The sequence below is a fragment of the Apodemus sylvaticus genome, chromosome 1 (genome assembly GCF_947179515.1).
Source record: "Apodemus sylvaticus chromosome 1, mApoSyl1.1, whole genome shotgun sequence".
Classification (NCBI taxonomy): Eukaryota; Metazoa; Chordata; class Mammalia; order Rodentia; family Muridae; genus Apodemus; species Apodemus sylvaticus.
In genome coordinates this window covers 178,723,204-178,738,940 of record NC_067472.1, presented here as the reverse complement: position 1 = coordinate 178,738,940, position 15,737 = coordinate 178,723,204, and the positions used below count along the sequence as shown (strand labels likewise).

General features: G+C 51.6%; 1 protein-coding gene across 1 annotated transcript in view; it reads left to right on the top strand.

The window, feature by feature from the left end:
• Window positions 1–15,737, top strand: part of Pepd (peptidase D) — a 137,352-nt gene that overhangs the window by 101,269 nt on the left and 20,346 nt on the right. Inside the window, exons 10-11 of the mRNA XM_052165583.1 lie at window positions 12,690–12,758; window positions 13,816–13,893. Of these exons, the coding sequence (XP_052021543.1) occupies window positions 12,690–12,758; window positions 13,816–13,893 (147 nt within the window). The remainder of the gene's footprint in view (window positions 1–12,689; window positions 12,759–13,815; window positions 13,894–15,737) is intronic.

The window sequence follows — 15,737 nt, the reverse complement described above, 5'->3', positions numbered from 1 at the left end:
CAGTTATGGTTTGAATCTGAAACGTCATGTTTTCGTGCATGCCCTGGGGCTGCATTGGAAGGCTGTGGAACCTGTAGAAGGTGGGTCTGGCTGGGGGCAGTAGGTCAGTTGAGACATCCTTGGAAGAGTCTATCTGCCCCTGGCTCCTGCCTGCTCGGTCTGCTTCCTGGTCCACAGTCATGTGACCAAGCCTCAACCTCACACACCCCCACCACCATACCACACTACCTCCCTTCCCTCCACAACAGGCCAAAGCTGTCAGGACATGGTCCAGAGTAGTCTACCTCCCTCAGCTGTGTGTCAGGTGTGTGGACACGGCAACACTAAGATGACTAGCTGGGCCCTTCCACAAAACTCAGGGCTGACTGGGAAAGAGAAGCCTGCCTTCCCCCCACACACACACCCACACCCACACAAAGGGATAGTTTATATAATCACAGGGATAAGAAAGAGAAATCTTAAATATGATGCCAAAGGAAAAGGCCATAAAGAAAAAAGTCAACACCAGACCAATAAAAATGTAAATGATCTGTCCAGAAATACCATAAAGAAGATTAAAGAGCAGAGGAGAGAATGTTACATGGATGAGAGGCTACACCACTGCCTAGAACCTTCCATATATAAATCCCGTAAGGATCAATAAGAAGATGAACATCTGCATTTTTCAAAAAGGAACAAACTATTCAGAAGGGAAGAAATACGAGGACTAAGCATTTCATATTCTTCGGTTTATTAGTAAAGTGCCTGGTGTTTCGCCTGCCAGATGCCCAGTCCTGTGGGCAGACAGGCCCCAAGGTGTGGCGCTGCTCAGGACCTTGGGAGTCTTTTCTGAGTGTCCAGGGAACTGTTCATAGAACACTCCCTGAGACTAAGCACCATGCATGTGTCCAGTAATTCCACGGCTAGGGATGGAGACCATGCCAATGAAAAGGAACATGGCCAGGAGCGTCCTTCATAACCCAGGCGGAAGTAAGCTAGATCTCTGACAGCGTGTGGCTGGCTGTATGCATCGTAAGCTTCATTCAAAGTTAGTTATTCAGTCATTCTTCAGAAATGTAGCCCAAACACCGTGTGTGCCAAGCACTATATGGGGTCAGACTGCAGGGAACAAAACATAAACCCCAGCCTGTAACAGATGAGGGAGGATAGATAGATGGGTGGATGATGGATGGATGGGTGGGTGGGTGGATGGATGGATGGATGGGTGGATGGATGGATGGATGGATGGATGATGGGTGGATAATGGGTGGATAGATGGATGGATGATGGGTGGATAGATGGGTGGATAGATGGATGGATGATGGGTGGATAGATGGATGGATGATGGATGGATGGGTGGGTGGGTGGGTGGATGATGGATGGATGGATGGATGGATGGATGATGGGTGGATAGATGGATGGATGGATGGATGATGGGTGGATAGATGGATGGATGGATGGATGGATGGATGATGGGTGGATAGATGGATGGATGATGGGTGAATAGATGGATGGATGATGGGTGAATAGATGGATAGATGATGGATGGATGGATGGGTGGGTGGATGGATGGATGGGTGGATGAATGGATGGATGGGTGGTTGGATGGATGGATGGATGGATGATGGGTGGATAGATGGATGGATGGATGGATGGATGGTTAGATGGATGGGTGGTTGGATGGATGGATGGATGATGGGTGGATAGATGGATGGATGGATGGATGGATGGATAGATGGATGGATGATGGGTGGATGGATGGGTGGGTGGATGGATGGATGGATGATGGGTGGATAGATGGATGGATGGATGATGGGTGGATAGATGGGTGGATGAATGGATGGATGGATGGGTGGATGGATGAATGGACAAATGATAAGTAGATGTATATATGTGAAGATCAAAGCAGAAACAGGTACTCTTTATCCAGACTCAGGACTGGCCTCCCTGGGAATGAATCATTAGAAATCATCCCTAGAGGACTGGAGAGATGGCTCAGCAGTTAAGAGCACTGACTGCTCCTCCAGAAGTCCTGAGTTCAGTTCCCCAGCAACCACATGATGGCTCACAACTGTCTGTAATGGGATCCAATGCCCTCTTCTGGCGTGTGTCTGAAGACAGCTGCAATTTACTCATATAAATAAAAATAATCTTTAAAAAGGAAGGAAGGAAGGAAGGAAGGAACGAAGGAACGAAGGAACGAAGGAACGAAGGAAGGAAGGAAGATCATTCCTAGAGAAGGCAAGAATCAACACTGTGGATTTCTAAATGAGACAGACTCTCCGCAGAGACAATGGGGCATACCCAGTGGACCAGAGATACGAGGTTGCCTGGCAATATCAGGAACAAGGAAGAAAATTAAGAAAATGAAAACAACTAGGGCATGTTGCAAACTGTAAATGTGGGGTGTAAGCAGAGGAGTCCTGTGATATTCTCAAGGAGATGAGCAGGAAGGTGACCAGCGACCGGGCAAGAGGGGAGCGTGCCTGCCCTGCTGGGGAGAAACAGTGGCAGTGTGGAGAAACGGTCAGTCATAGGCACACAGCATTCAGAGTGGAAACCGCATAGACATGGGACTCCTGACAAGGAGCAGAGATTTGAAATCCTTGGGTACTCAGCTGGACTGGGCAGGCTATTTGTCTGTAGACCTGTCTGGATCAGATCGGCTCCCTGTGCAGGTGGGAAGTGGAAGAAGAATCAGAGGCTCCACGAATGGGGCGCCTGGAAAACCTCTGACTTTTTCTCTGTTAGAGCTGAGCCCGCACGGGACCCTGTGACGTCATACCTCTACTCCCAGATGTCAGCTTAACAGAGAAGCTTGTACAAGGGTCCCAGAGGACCAGATGGCTTCTGCAGTAGCAGCATTCATAATGGCTGTGACGTGGGAGCAGCCTGAAGGCCCGCTGCTAGAGTGGAAAAATACGCTGGGCTCTACTCAGCCAAGTGAGACCTGACCATGATGGTCGTTTGTAAAGGTGTATTTATTTTTATCTTATGTGTTTGAGGGGTTTGCCTGCATGTATGTATATATGACCATGGAGACTGGAAGATCCCTTGGAACTGGAATTATGGATGGTTGTGAGTTACTGAGTATGTGCTAAGAACTAAAACCAGATCCTATGCAAGAGCAGTCAGGGCTCTTAACCACTGAGCCATCTCTCTCTCTGTCTCTCTGTCTCTCTGTCTCTCTGTCTCTCTGTCTCTCTGTCTGTGTGTGTGTGTGTGTGTGTGTTCATATAATGTATAATAGCATGTATGCCTGCGTGTGAATGCAGCTATGCATGTGCAATGGCTCAGGTGCGTAGGTCAGAGGACAACCTCGGATATCAGTCCTAGCTGTGCTGATACAGTGTCTCTGTGGTTTCTGATGTACACACTAGGCTCCCTGGTCCTTGGGTTTCCTGGGGTTCTTTCTCCACATCCTGTCTCCCTGTAGGAGCGCAGGGATTATGCACACTTCCGGCTTCTATGTGGGTTCTGGGAATTCTAATTCAGGTCTTCACATGTGGATGGCAAGGGATTTCGCCTGCTGAGCCCTCTGGTGGTTCATCAGCTTGGTTGAATTGACAAAGTTGCAGACCTCAGCTTGTCTGTGATGGCATGACTAGAGACAGTGAGATCACCAGGGCTCCATCCTAACCAGCACTCCAGTCTCTTGATGCTGTCATCATGTGTTACTATGATGGGGGTGGGGAGGATGCAGTGAGAGGTGGGAGGGGGCCCAACTTGGCAGAAGTCCTCACTGGGGCTAGGTCACTAGGAGTCTGCTTGGGACAGTGTCTTGCCCTGGCCTCTTCCTGTGTGCTCTTTCTCTTTCCTGCCCACAATGAAAAAGCTCCTGAGCCTTACCTGCCAACCTCCACCATGATGTTCTGCCCGGGTCATGGGACCAAGCAACCAAAATAAATCCTTCAGCACTTGACGGTGCTTTTGTCACATGGTTAAGTTCCAGTTATTCCAAAGCAACAGTAAAATGCAGGCATGACATACGGGACAGACAGACAAGAGCACCCACTGCCCACACATCTCACAGTCAGGACTCTGGGCGGCAAGAGACACCAGACACTAAGGAAAACATGCCACCTGGGCCGATTTACAGCAAGCTCAAAAACCTGCCAGCCCAATCTGTAGTGTCAGGAGTCAGGCCCCGCGTGGGAGGGAGGGTCTGACGAGGGGAAGGGGCACTTATGTGCTGCCTCCTTAGGATGCGAATCCTGCCTGCATGGATGTCATATTTCAGTAAAACAATTGACAGCTAATTATATTTTTAAACCTGTGTTTATGCATTTTAAAAATGCCTAGAAGGGTGTTCAAAATATTTAATAGAGGTTATCACTGGCTCATAAGATTGTGTGGGGGAGAGGGGATTGACAGACAGAGTTTCACTGTGAAGCTTCTGTCAGCCTGAGCCCTCTGTGTATCACAGAGCTCCGCCTGCCTCCGCTGGGAGCAAAGGTGTGTGCCACCAGGCCAAACAATGTGTACCGCTTTAACAAGGTTTATTTTTAGTTTATGTGCATGGGTGTTTTGACTGCATGTATTGCAAGTAGACCACATGCATGGAGGCCAGAAGAAGGGTTCAGAGACCCCTGAGACTGGAGTGACAGATGTGAGGTGACACATGGGTGCTGGGAACTGAACCCACATTGTCTGGAAGATTGAGTGCTCCTAACCATTGAGCCATCGTTCCAGCCCCCACTGCACAGAATTTGTCTCAAAGTTAAGAATGTCTTAAGAATTTCTAAGGGTGTGTGTGTGTGTGTGTGTGTGTGTGTGTGTGTGTGTATGTGAAAGAGAGAGACAGAGACAGAGACAGAGAGAGAAAAAGAGAAAGAGAATATGAATGAATTGAGAATTTTAGTAGTCTACTGCAGCCATGGCTTTGACAAATTAAAGCAACACGTTGAGCTCGGTTTGGTATATTTTTTTCTTCTTCCAATAACTGATACGGACAAAGTCAGAAACTTAGCTTAATCAAGCATGTCAAGAATAAAGGGGATGATTTGTTAATTGAATGTCATGTTATGTCCTCCGTTATGCTTAATAGAAGATAGGCAATTTAGAATTCCCAATTATCCAATTAAAATGCTAATTATCCCGTACCTTGATAAGGCATTTCCAGTCGAGGGGAGCTGCCGTACAGTCGCTGCTCACCTTCCTGCCTTCTGCCACGGCCACTGCAGACTCCGCTGCTGCCCTTGCCTCTAGTTAGCAAGGCTGGTCCTCTGGGGTTCCCGCATCCCAGCATCCTTTCTCCGAGGACCAGCTGCTGCTTTGCACCAGCCACCTGGTGCCTCTCCCCCCCCCCCACTGGGTGGAGTCATAAGTCCTTGCAGACCCTGTGCACAGATGCAGAGGGTGTTATCATAGCACCCTCTGCCACCAGGATTTATGCAACACAAAGCCCTTCCCTGCATGATCTCAATCAGTCTTCCCAGGACGGATCTATAAAAGGTGCCATCTCAACCCACACATCTGACAGGCCTGAGACTGTGGAAGCATTCAAATCTGAAACTGTGCAGACACCAAACCCTAACCCTCTGGCCTCTATCCTTCCGTGATAGGACCTTAGATTGCAAGTGTCAGGGTTAATCTTCACTAACATCCTGTTTGGAGTTAGGATCACCTAGGGTGTATCTGAGGGTTTCTCCGGAGACTGTTATCCGAGGGAAGAAGACCCGTCCTGAATGTGGACAGCACTGTCCCATGGGCTAGAGTTCTAGATGGAAAATGAAAAGAGCTAGCTCAATGCTAGGATCAGCCCATTTGTGAATGAGCTAGCTCACACCCCTGCTGCCTCCACGATGAACTGCACCCTCACATCTGAGGCAAAATAAGCCCTGCTGCTTCTTTCCAGGTGTTTGGTCACAGTAAGCAAGAGAGGTAGCCAATGCACAGCGATACCCTACCCATCAGGAGCAGAGAAGTTAGGACGAATGGCTGGGGGTGGTCTATGCAGGCCCAAGACGCCCTACCCATACCCTGTGGTAAGATTGGCAGGACCTTTGTAAAGTTGAGCTAGTCCTAGGGTTGAGCTGGTGAGAGGAAAGATTATGGAGACTTGGGGAGCTCCAGGATGTCGGGGAGACTGCTAATGGCAAAGATGCCACCACCATTATTACAGCCAGCCTTGTGGCTAATGATGCCACATCGATGCAGGCTGTGTTGTGCTGTGTTAGGCCCTCTGCTAATGCTGGTTTCACTAACGATGCATTGCTGGCTTTAACCTAAGGCTTTACACCAGATCCTTCTTAGCAACATACTATGAAACCCACTTGATCATTGGTGGTGGCACGTCTGTCCCTAGCCTTCTCTGGGTCCATCCTCACCTGGGGTTTGGGGCCAGAGGAGGCCCAGGAAAGTACCCCAGTTGGGGTGTCCCAGTGTCTGTCTGTGTGTGCATGTGCCCAGGTCTGTTTCTCAAAGCCCAGTGCTAGATGCCTACAGACTTTCCATTTCTTACAGGAGAGGGTTCTACCCCATGAACTCCCCTTAACAGGGAGGCAGACATGTGGTGGACATGGTGCTCATGGTGTGTCACTCACTGAGCCACATATTCTGCTGACTAAGCCAAAAACTCAGGAGAAGTAGGATACTGCTGTCCCTCTCTTCACAAGTGAGACTGCGGCCCATCAGGCACACATAGGTGACAAGTGGCAGGTCAGGGGCTTAGTGTCTGAGTCAGGACTGAGCAGAGCTCCAGGAGGCCGTGTGTGTGTGTGTGTGTGTGTGTGTGTGTGTGTGTGTGTGTGTGTCGGTCTTCAAAGACTGAGGACAAGGGACTTGGGGTGGGGGTGGCCATACAGTTTTCCTCCACCCAGCTTCACAGCCAGTGTCCAGAGCACTCGCTCTCCTAGCCCTCTGCATGGCCTTGTGGTCTGCATCTCTCCCCTGCAGTCTTCCCTCCCATGCATCTGCTCATGCTATTCTCTATGTCTTGATGTCCGCCAAAGACCAGCCCAGGGGATGGTGTAGCCAGAGACACCTCCTTGGGCTGCCTCTGCTGACCTCCAAAGCCCCAGCCTCATGAGCTACCAGTCTTGGTTTAAAAAAAAAAAAGCTCAGCCGACTTTGCTACTAGGGCAGGCCTTCTGCTGGTCTCTTAATCATTCAGTGCATTTTATAGGACTGCTTATCCTGTTCAAGAACTAGAGCAGGGCCCAGGCACACTCCCGAGGCCAGAGAGGCAAGCTCAGAATGCTCTCCCTGGGGACACGGTCTGTACAGTCATGAGCCTGGGCATTCGCTGGTTTTTTGCCCCATTAGTCATGTCCAGACACTGACAAATGGCCCTGAGTCCATTCTGTCACTGTAGTGACTCCATCCACCTTGTTATTCACTGCACAGATTCTCTGGGGTTACCTCAGGCCCTCATTTATGCCTAGATACTATGCAACTCTTACCTGAGGCTGGCTTGGGGGTAAAAAAAAAAGGCAAGGTATCATTGGAGGAACGGCTAATCAGACAAGAGCCCCAGGAGCCCGGCAGTAGGGTGTGTGGACAGGTGGGGAGCTGGCACACTGGCAGCCCCTTTGCCTTCAGAAGGTCCCTTGGTCAGCACCCTAGTGCCTGGTCAGTGTGCCTGTGTTAGTCACCGTCCTACTGCTGTGAAGAGACACCACAGAGAAGGCAACTCTCCTAAGAGAACACATTTAACTGGGGCTTGCTTACTGTTTCAGAGATTTAGTCCCTCATCGACCATGGCGCTGTGCAGGCAGGCACTGGAGCAGTAGCTGAGAGCTACATCCTGATCGCTAGGCAGAGAGAGAGTCTGGGCCTGGCTTGGCCTTTTGGAACCTCAACCTGCCACCACCACCACCACCACCACCACCACCAGTGGCACACTTCCTCCAACAAGGCCACACCTCCTGATCCTTCTCAAACAGTGCCACTCCCTGATGATGAAACATTCAAATATATGAGCCTGTGGGGGACATTCCCATTCAGCCCCCATGGTGCCCTATTCTCAAGACTCCCAGAAGAGTAGTGGCATCTAGCACCATCCCTGTCTTCCTCTAGTGGAGAGACTGGTCATTTCCAGTTCTTTCCATTCTGTCCATTTGGGGTTTCCCACCCCCCCCCCAAGAGTTTCTAGGTGTAACAGTCCTGGGTGTCCTAGAGTTTGATTGGTAGACCAGGCTGGCCTCGAACTCATAGAGATACACTTGCCTCTACCTCCCAAGTGCTAGAATTAAAGGTGTGTGCCACCACTACCCAGCTTCATGCTCTCCTTTTAGGTATTACTTATACCTTATGTGTTTAAGGTCTCAGGCATTGTTTTTTAGAAATCCTTGGGTCGGGGAAGGTCTCAACCTGCTGTTTGTTGTATATGAAAATTTTGTATGCATTGGTCATTTTGGGTGTGTGAGTTCATGGTGGGTGTGCCATTCCACAGTGGTTGTGGGGTACATGATGGGAGTGTGAGTGTATAGTGGGGCAGGGGGAAGAGGCATGATGTGTGTGTGCTAAGTCCATAATGGTAGGGTATGATAGGTCTGTGAGCTCATAGTGGTGGGGTTTACCATGTATGTATTGTGTGTGAACATCACAGGTGTGTATGTGGCCTGTGCCATGTACTCTTGTGTATCTAGAGTATGACGTGTATAGCATGTGTGGTGGGTATTTGTGTGTCATGAGCAAGTGACAGTGTACATGTGATATGTATGTGATGTGTACATGTGATGTATGTGTGAGAACTGAACTGTGGTCTGTCTATGGTGTATGTGATATGTGTGAATGCTGGCTGTGGCATGCATATGATGAGTATAAAAGCCCATGCTGTGCATGTGTGTGTGGTGTGTAAGTGTGGTGTGTGTGATGTGCTGGAGGCCCGGGGTGACAGATGTGTATATAGGCCTATGCTGTGGCTGTATCTGGAGTCCTTGGCTGGCACTCTTGAGGCTGTACAGTTTGGATTTGTGTGCCCTCCTGCTAACAACTCCAGTGTCACCATCAGAGACTTGAGAATTTTGTTTATATCCTGCTCGGGGGGTTCTAAACCCTGCGGATCATTCCCGTTTGAACTGGGAAACTGGGGCAAATGAGCCAGCTTTGAATCCTGAGATACGTGTGCCTTGCATAGCCCGGCAGGCATTCTGGCTGCTCTGGTCGCTTCACACCCTGCCTTTGTGTGTGTGTCACCAGGCAGGCCCGGCTCCATGTACGGACGACCTCTCAGGTCTAAGCCTCTGGCCCTCGTGTACCCACGTGGCACTTCAGCTGCTGCTTCTGGGTCTCCAGGCTGGCTGGCCTCTGTGCCTCGCTTTCAGCCCTGCGTGTTGTGTTTCCTGCTGCACCTCTGTGTGGGATGCTGGAAGGTCTCTGGCGGCAACTCTCCATCAATTCATGTACTGCACTTCCGTAGGGGCAGCTGGCCGCCTGTGACAAGTTACCACACCGACTTGGGCCCCTCGGCAGTCAGCCTTTCCGTTACCAGGTTAGCTAGACCCTTCTCTGCCTTCCAGTTGACCTATTTTCCATGAAGCTGCAGAGAGACCTTTTTGAAGTGTCCTGGCACATGACGTGGGGGTCAGGTCGCTCTGTTCCCTGGCCCATGCTTGCTCAGCCCAGCTCAGCTCAGCCTGCTGAGCTCAGAGCAGCCTGCACGGAGCCTGGCATTGCTCTGTGTGGCAGCTGTGGCTCAAGTCAAAGCATTTGCTCCTCTGCACCAGGCCCCTGCCTCACCCTCCCTTTCCTTACAACTTGGGCACCTTTACACATCACAGCCCAGGCTAGACGCCTGCAGAAAATGTGGTGACCAATTAGTCTGCTTATTATCACCTCCAAACCATCCATGTGTCCTTCTGTGGGGGGTGGGGGTCCAAACACCAAGTAGTGAAGTGAAGTGCCAGCCTCACATGTGTAGGACTAGACCTTGCATTGGCGGCTTTTCCTATGCCTGTGACAGAATGGCTGACTGAAGCAGGCTAAGGGAGGAAGGCTTGATTTTGACTCACACGGCCGGGACTATCAGCCCATTGTGGCAGAAAAGGCTTGCCACAAAAACAGCTCCCAGCTGCGGCCTCAGGAGTGGTGGACAGCATCCCTCTCATCCTGGAGGATCAGCAGGTGGAGAACTGGACTCAGAGTGGGGTGGGTTACCTCGGGCCCACCCCCAGTTAGCTTGTGTCTACCAGCAGGCCACATGTCCCAAAGGTCCCATGGCTTCCCAAAATACCACCAGCAGCTAGCCACCAGCTGTCCAGACAATCCTTTAGAACAAAACATGTCTGTCGCTGTCCAGTGTGAAGAACAGCAAACTCCCTTTAGAGTGGATGTTCTGCATGAGGGTGATTCTCCTCCCTGGAACTCCATCTTGTGGGAATGTGAAGTCATACGCCTTGCTGGCCAGTGTTGGGCTGAGGCTTACCGTTGAAAACTGGGTCTTTCTTACCTTCCCGTTAGACACTACTATGAACCGTACCTTGCATTGGGCATTGTTTTTTCTCTTCCACAGAAGCCAAAGATACAAGGAAGGCTAGTTGTCTCTGCTGAGATTAGGCCCTAGGCTCTGTCTGGTGAAATGTTTGCTGCCTATACATGTATGCCAGGGACGTGGCTGTCCCTCTGCCTCTGCTTTCTGAAGCCAGATAATCCCAGTAGCACTGTGGTCATGTGTAGGTCACCTGACTCCACCTCTGTGAACATAGCCGTGTGGCCCCCTGATGTTTGCAAAAGGACCAAGCCTCCGAAAGCTGAGGAGCACTGAAGGTCCATGGGTGCCTTCAAAGGTGTGCCACACAGAGAGGGAGGCTGTTTCTGAGGCTGCCTGTCAGGGATTTGTAGTGAAGGTCGACTGCCCAGGGCTCTCTGGCTAAGGTCTGACTGCCCATGGCCTATATGCTCCCATTGTGACAATGGGACCAGCTAAGGGAAGGAGTGAGTGTCTCCCCACTTTTCCACAGCTCCTTAAATCCTTTGTGTTGAGGAAACATTTCACTTGTAAGACACCCAATTATCCTGGGAGGTTTTTCAAGGCAAGTCTGAAAGCCGATCGAATCCAGTGGAACCATTTCTGCATAACAACTACTTAATACCCAATCAAAACAATTATACATAATTTGTGTTTACGGTGCCTCAAAGATTAAACTCCTCCACGCAGACACTTTCCAAAACAGCCTAGAATGTGCAGAGCGTGCAGGGCTGCCTCTTGGCGTGCCCATGGGCTGCCTTTGGCACTCTGCATGTGACAGTAGGCGGGATAGGACCACCGATGCTGGCTTGTTGGGGCAGGGTTGAGTCAGGGACCAGCAGGGAGAAGATGCTGGATCCTCTGGGATGGAGTGAAGACAGCTTTCACCGTCATCTCCTTACTAGCTAGGCTCTGCAGAGGCTGGCCATGCTGTGTCCTAAAGCTGAGGTCCAGGCACATGGGGGGGGGCTGGGGGGGCACTCTAAAGCTCTGGGCGGTGCAGCCTTCCTGGGATTCAGCTTTCCTTATTTTGAAAAAAAAAGAAAAGTCAGGCTGGTGGAGCTTACCTTTAGCCTTTTCAACACTCAGGAGGTAGAGGCAGGGAGATCTCTGTGAGTTCAAGGCCAGCCTGGTCCAGAGTCCCAGACCAGCCAAGGCTTCAGAATGAGGAATTGTCAAGGGGCTAGGGGAGGGTGATTTTTATTTTTCTGTATGTATATGAGTGTTTTGCCAGCATGCATGTATGTATGTGTACCATAGGCATGCCCAGTGCCCTCGGAGGTCAGATGAAGGTGGCTGTCTCCTGAAGCTAAAGTTTCCGACAGTTTTGAGCCTTCCATTGTGGATGCTGGAATTACACTATAAAAACAGAGCGTGTTGCTCAGTCTGAGCCTTCTCTCCAGCCCTAGCTTTCTTGTGTTTGTTCTTGATTGGTGTTTGGATTTTTGATGACAGGATTTTGACATGTATCCCAGGCTTATTTTGAACTCATAGCAATCCCCCTGCCTCGGTGTCCCAGGGCTGGGATTACAGGTGTATGCCACCGTGCCCACTGAGAGTTCAGCCTTCTGATATGACAGGTCTGGTCCATCCTCATCTGGACAGCCTCCTGAGTCTGCCCAGAGGGTCCCAGTGTGAGGAGGAAGCTCACTGCTCCTCCCCCACACGTGTTCTCATTGCCGAGCCTTGTAGAAGGCTGGACCCCTTCCTGCCCTCCTTGTCACAATGTACACTATAATGATAGCCCACTCTCCCGAAGGCACCCCCTAGCCCTGGGGTCAGGCCCATCCGTCCTCTCAGCCCTTGCTGTTGGGCCTACATGTGTGAGCATTTCCCGAAGCCAGCTCGCCTGTTGCTCTCTCAAGCAGGAACCTAAAGACCTCCTCACTCCCTGGCGATTGCCCTGCCTTGCCCGCTCACACCAGCCCTGCCATCCCATCTGCACAGCACGCTGGTGGAAGCCCAGGATAACCCTGGCTCATGCTGCTCCTCAGCCGAGCTCCAGGCACAGATTCACAGCAAGACCCCTCTAGTGCCACAGAAGTGTGTCCGTCATCCCAGCTTGTCTTCCAAGGGCCAAGCTCCAGTGTTCTGCTTGCTCAGAAGTCCTGATAATGTAGCTGGCAAGTTCCCCCAGCAAGGGTCTGTGTCCCAGGGTGGGCCCTGTGCTCACACAGACTGGGGAACTCCAGTCTGCTCGGGGCTGTGGCAGAAGCAGGTCTACGCAAGGAATCTGCAATCAAAGAGCAAGGCTATATAGACTCCAATAATGTTCTACCATGTCTCTCTCTCTCCACAGCCTGTTCCAGCACTATTGTTACTCTAAGGGTGGAATGCGCCACACCTCTTACACCTGTATCTGCTGCAGGTAAGTCTTGGGTCCAGGCCTAATGGAGGATCCAACCCCTGACCCCTAGCTCACAGGCACTTGCTCACTCCTGTGCCCCAACCAGTGCCTAGAAGTCTTCTTGCCCTCTACTCCTGGCACTCGATGCTCACCGCATATGTGCACCATAGCATAAGACAGACAGGGTAGCCTCCAGGTAGCATGTAGCAAATGGGTGGATTACTGTGTGGAGTAGGGGTAAAACATGGATGGAGCTGTGTCAGTAGAGGGACTGTAGGATCAAGTTCTTTTATAGAAGTGTGTGCGTGGTGGGAGGCAGATGATTGGCTCTGTGTGGGTGTCTGTGGCACACTGAGGCTATGTCATCTGCACATGATGGGATATGCTTTAGTGTATATACATTGTAGAACTAACCATGGCCTCATTGTCCCTAACCGGGGATAGCCATTGGCTTTTGACTGCATTGCTGTAGTCTCGGGGCATGCATAGCTCTATGAGTGGCTGGTTGCAGATGGGGCTGTATCTATGAAAACAGCTTGCTCGTCAGTCTGAGCCTGTCTCTCATCATAGGTGTAGGTGGCCTCTTGCGTCTGGGCTGACCCAAGCTGGCCTCCCCAGCTCTGTCCTTCCGGCCTGGTCCCTGGGCAGCCTGGGCAGAGGTGGGCACATCCTTGCACATGAATAATACATCCGAGCATCTTGGTCCTTGGAAATGTGCTTCCCTGGTAGATAGGGAGAAAAATCATTATTCCTACTTTTATGATTCCTGAGACTCCCAAATGGAGCCATAAATATTACACCCACGTGCCCCTCCCTTTGGACAGACTCGTAAGTTCTTCCTAAAGGGTAGCCCATTAGGGTAGCTGCATGGATCAGGGAACAAGGAGCCATTGGCCCTGGATAGGACCAAGATGTTCCAGAGACCGACAGCATCCTTCCTGTGACACCCCACCCCCACCCCCTGCTCTCTGTCAGGCAGGGACACCATGTTCCTCTCCTCCTGGCTGTGGGCCTGGTCCAGCCCCCAGGGCCTGCTGGTGACAGTGAGCTCTTAACCACCCTCTGTGGCCCTTTCCAGTGGGGAGAACGCGGCCGTGCTGCACTATGGCCACGCCGGGGCCCCCAATGACCGGACGATCAAGGATGGAGATATTTGGTAAGTGAGGCTGAGCTGCCTTCCCCCCACGGTGCCCATGAATAGCCAGGACAGTGGTAGATGCTCCACATCTGGGTCAGCCAGAGGCCTCTGGGTCCCTGTCCTTAGCTACAGCAAAGCCTTGGGCCTGCGTTCAGCCCAGACTTCTCTGCTATAGCTGTCAGCCTGGATGCTAACTTCTCCAGGCCTAAGATCTGCACCCTAGAAACAAACATCGTGCGGCACAGTGCCCACAAGATTTCAGGTTGTTTGCTGTGGAGTTGGGAGGGGTGGGGCCGTTTTTGCTCTCCCCCAGCTTCTTCTAGGCTGTCCTTTCAACCATTAAGCTCCCTGGGTTTGGTGCTCCCCGCCCTAAACTCTATCCTCCTTGGCCACCAGGCTCCATGCGCAGCCATTGCCTCTGCTCTGTACCCTCAGTTCCTCACAAGGCCACATGGGGCAGATGTGGGCAGAGCATGCCGGGCTGCATCCTTGGGCCTGGAGGGATCTGTGCTCACTGATCCAGCTGTTCCTAACCATCCTGATCCCCAGCGGACATTGACCAGGGCTGACTCGAGCCACGCAGGGCTGCTGGGGGCCACCTTGAAGTCTGCAGCTTGCTCACAAGCTGTCCAGCCATCTTGCCTTAGCTATCAGATATGACGCGAGTACCCGCTTAACCAGAAGGGCTCCTGTCCTGCCTGGTTCTTAAATGTCTGTTTGTATTTTGTTTTGTTTTGTTTTGTTTTGTTTTGTTTTGTTTTGTTTTATATTGTTGATAGAAGGTCTAGATAAGAGCTGGCTAAGAACTTAGCAATCCTCCTGCCTCTACCTCCCAGGTGCTGGGATCACAGGCACAAACCGCCCTGCCTGGCTGGTGCTTAGACACTGTTTGAGCTCCTTGGCCGTGGTTGGCTGGGGTGCCCGGCCGGACCATCAGTTCCCTTCTCAGCCACTTGTCACACTCATCCCCCAGCCTCGGGGTCCTGTGATAGCTGGTCACCATGTGGCTCTGGCCCTGCTGCAGGTCATGGGAGCCCGTGTCTACCCAGGGGGAGCACAACACATGGACAGACAGATAATGAGCTGCAGAGAAAGACTCCATGCTTTGAGTAGTGACCACCGAATATGAGCCAAGCACTGTGTCCCAGTGTCCACGCTGGCACGTGACTGGCCAGACTGCCCACAAGGGAGACTTTCTGGTTCAAGCCGCTCAGCTTCCTATAAGGAAAACTTCGTCTCTCTGCCTCAGTTTACCTATCTATGAGTGGAGATAGCATATACATGTCAGGACTCCCCATGATAATGGCAGAAAGGGTATGTGAGGAGCAGGCTGATAAAGACCTCTTCCTGGGGTCCAACCCGAAAGCCAAGTGGGAGCCGGGAAGAGACCAGAGGATCCCTACAGTTTTCAGGATGCCACCCATTGCCACCCCATCCCCTCCATGACCACAACAGGACCTCAGTCCGTGTGAGTCTCGCTGGCTTGCCTAGCAGCACAAGTCCACAAAACCTGTGTCTGCACAGAGTCTGTGTGTAGGCCTGGGAGCCTGAGAACTATCTCCGGGCGGGCAGGCAGCAGGGTGCTGGCTGGGGCTGGCACACCTGAGACATAGCAGACAGAGTTCATGGTCGTAGGGACTGGGGATAGGGTTGACTGCCTCAGACTTGGCTCAGCATTGACAAGGAAGAGACGAATAGACCCTCCCTTGTAGGCCATGTGGAGCCAAAGGCAGCCAGAGAGGCCACTGGTCTCCTCGGGCTCTGCGATTGCCCCAAGCTTCCCCCCTCTGGCCTCCTCCACCCCCCACCCCTCATGGATACCTGGGCCCTTAAGCACGTTTGGCAAATACTCTAGCGTTGAG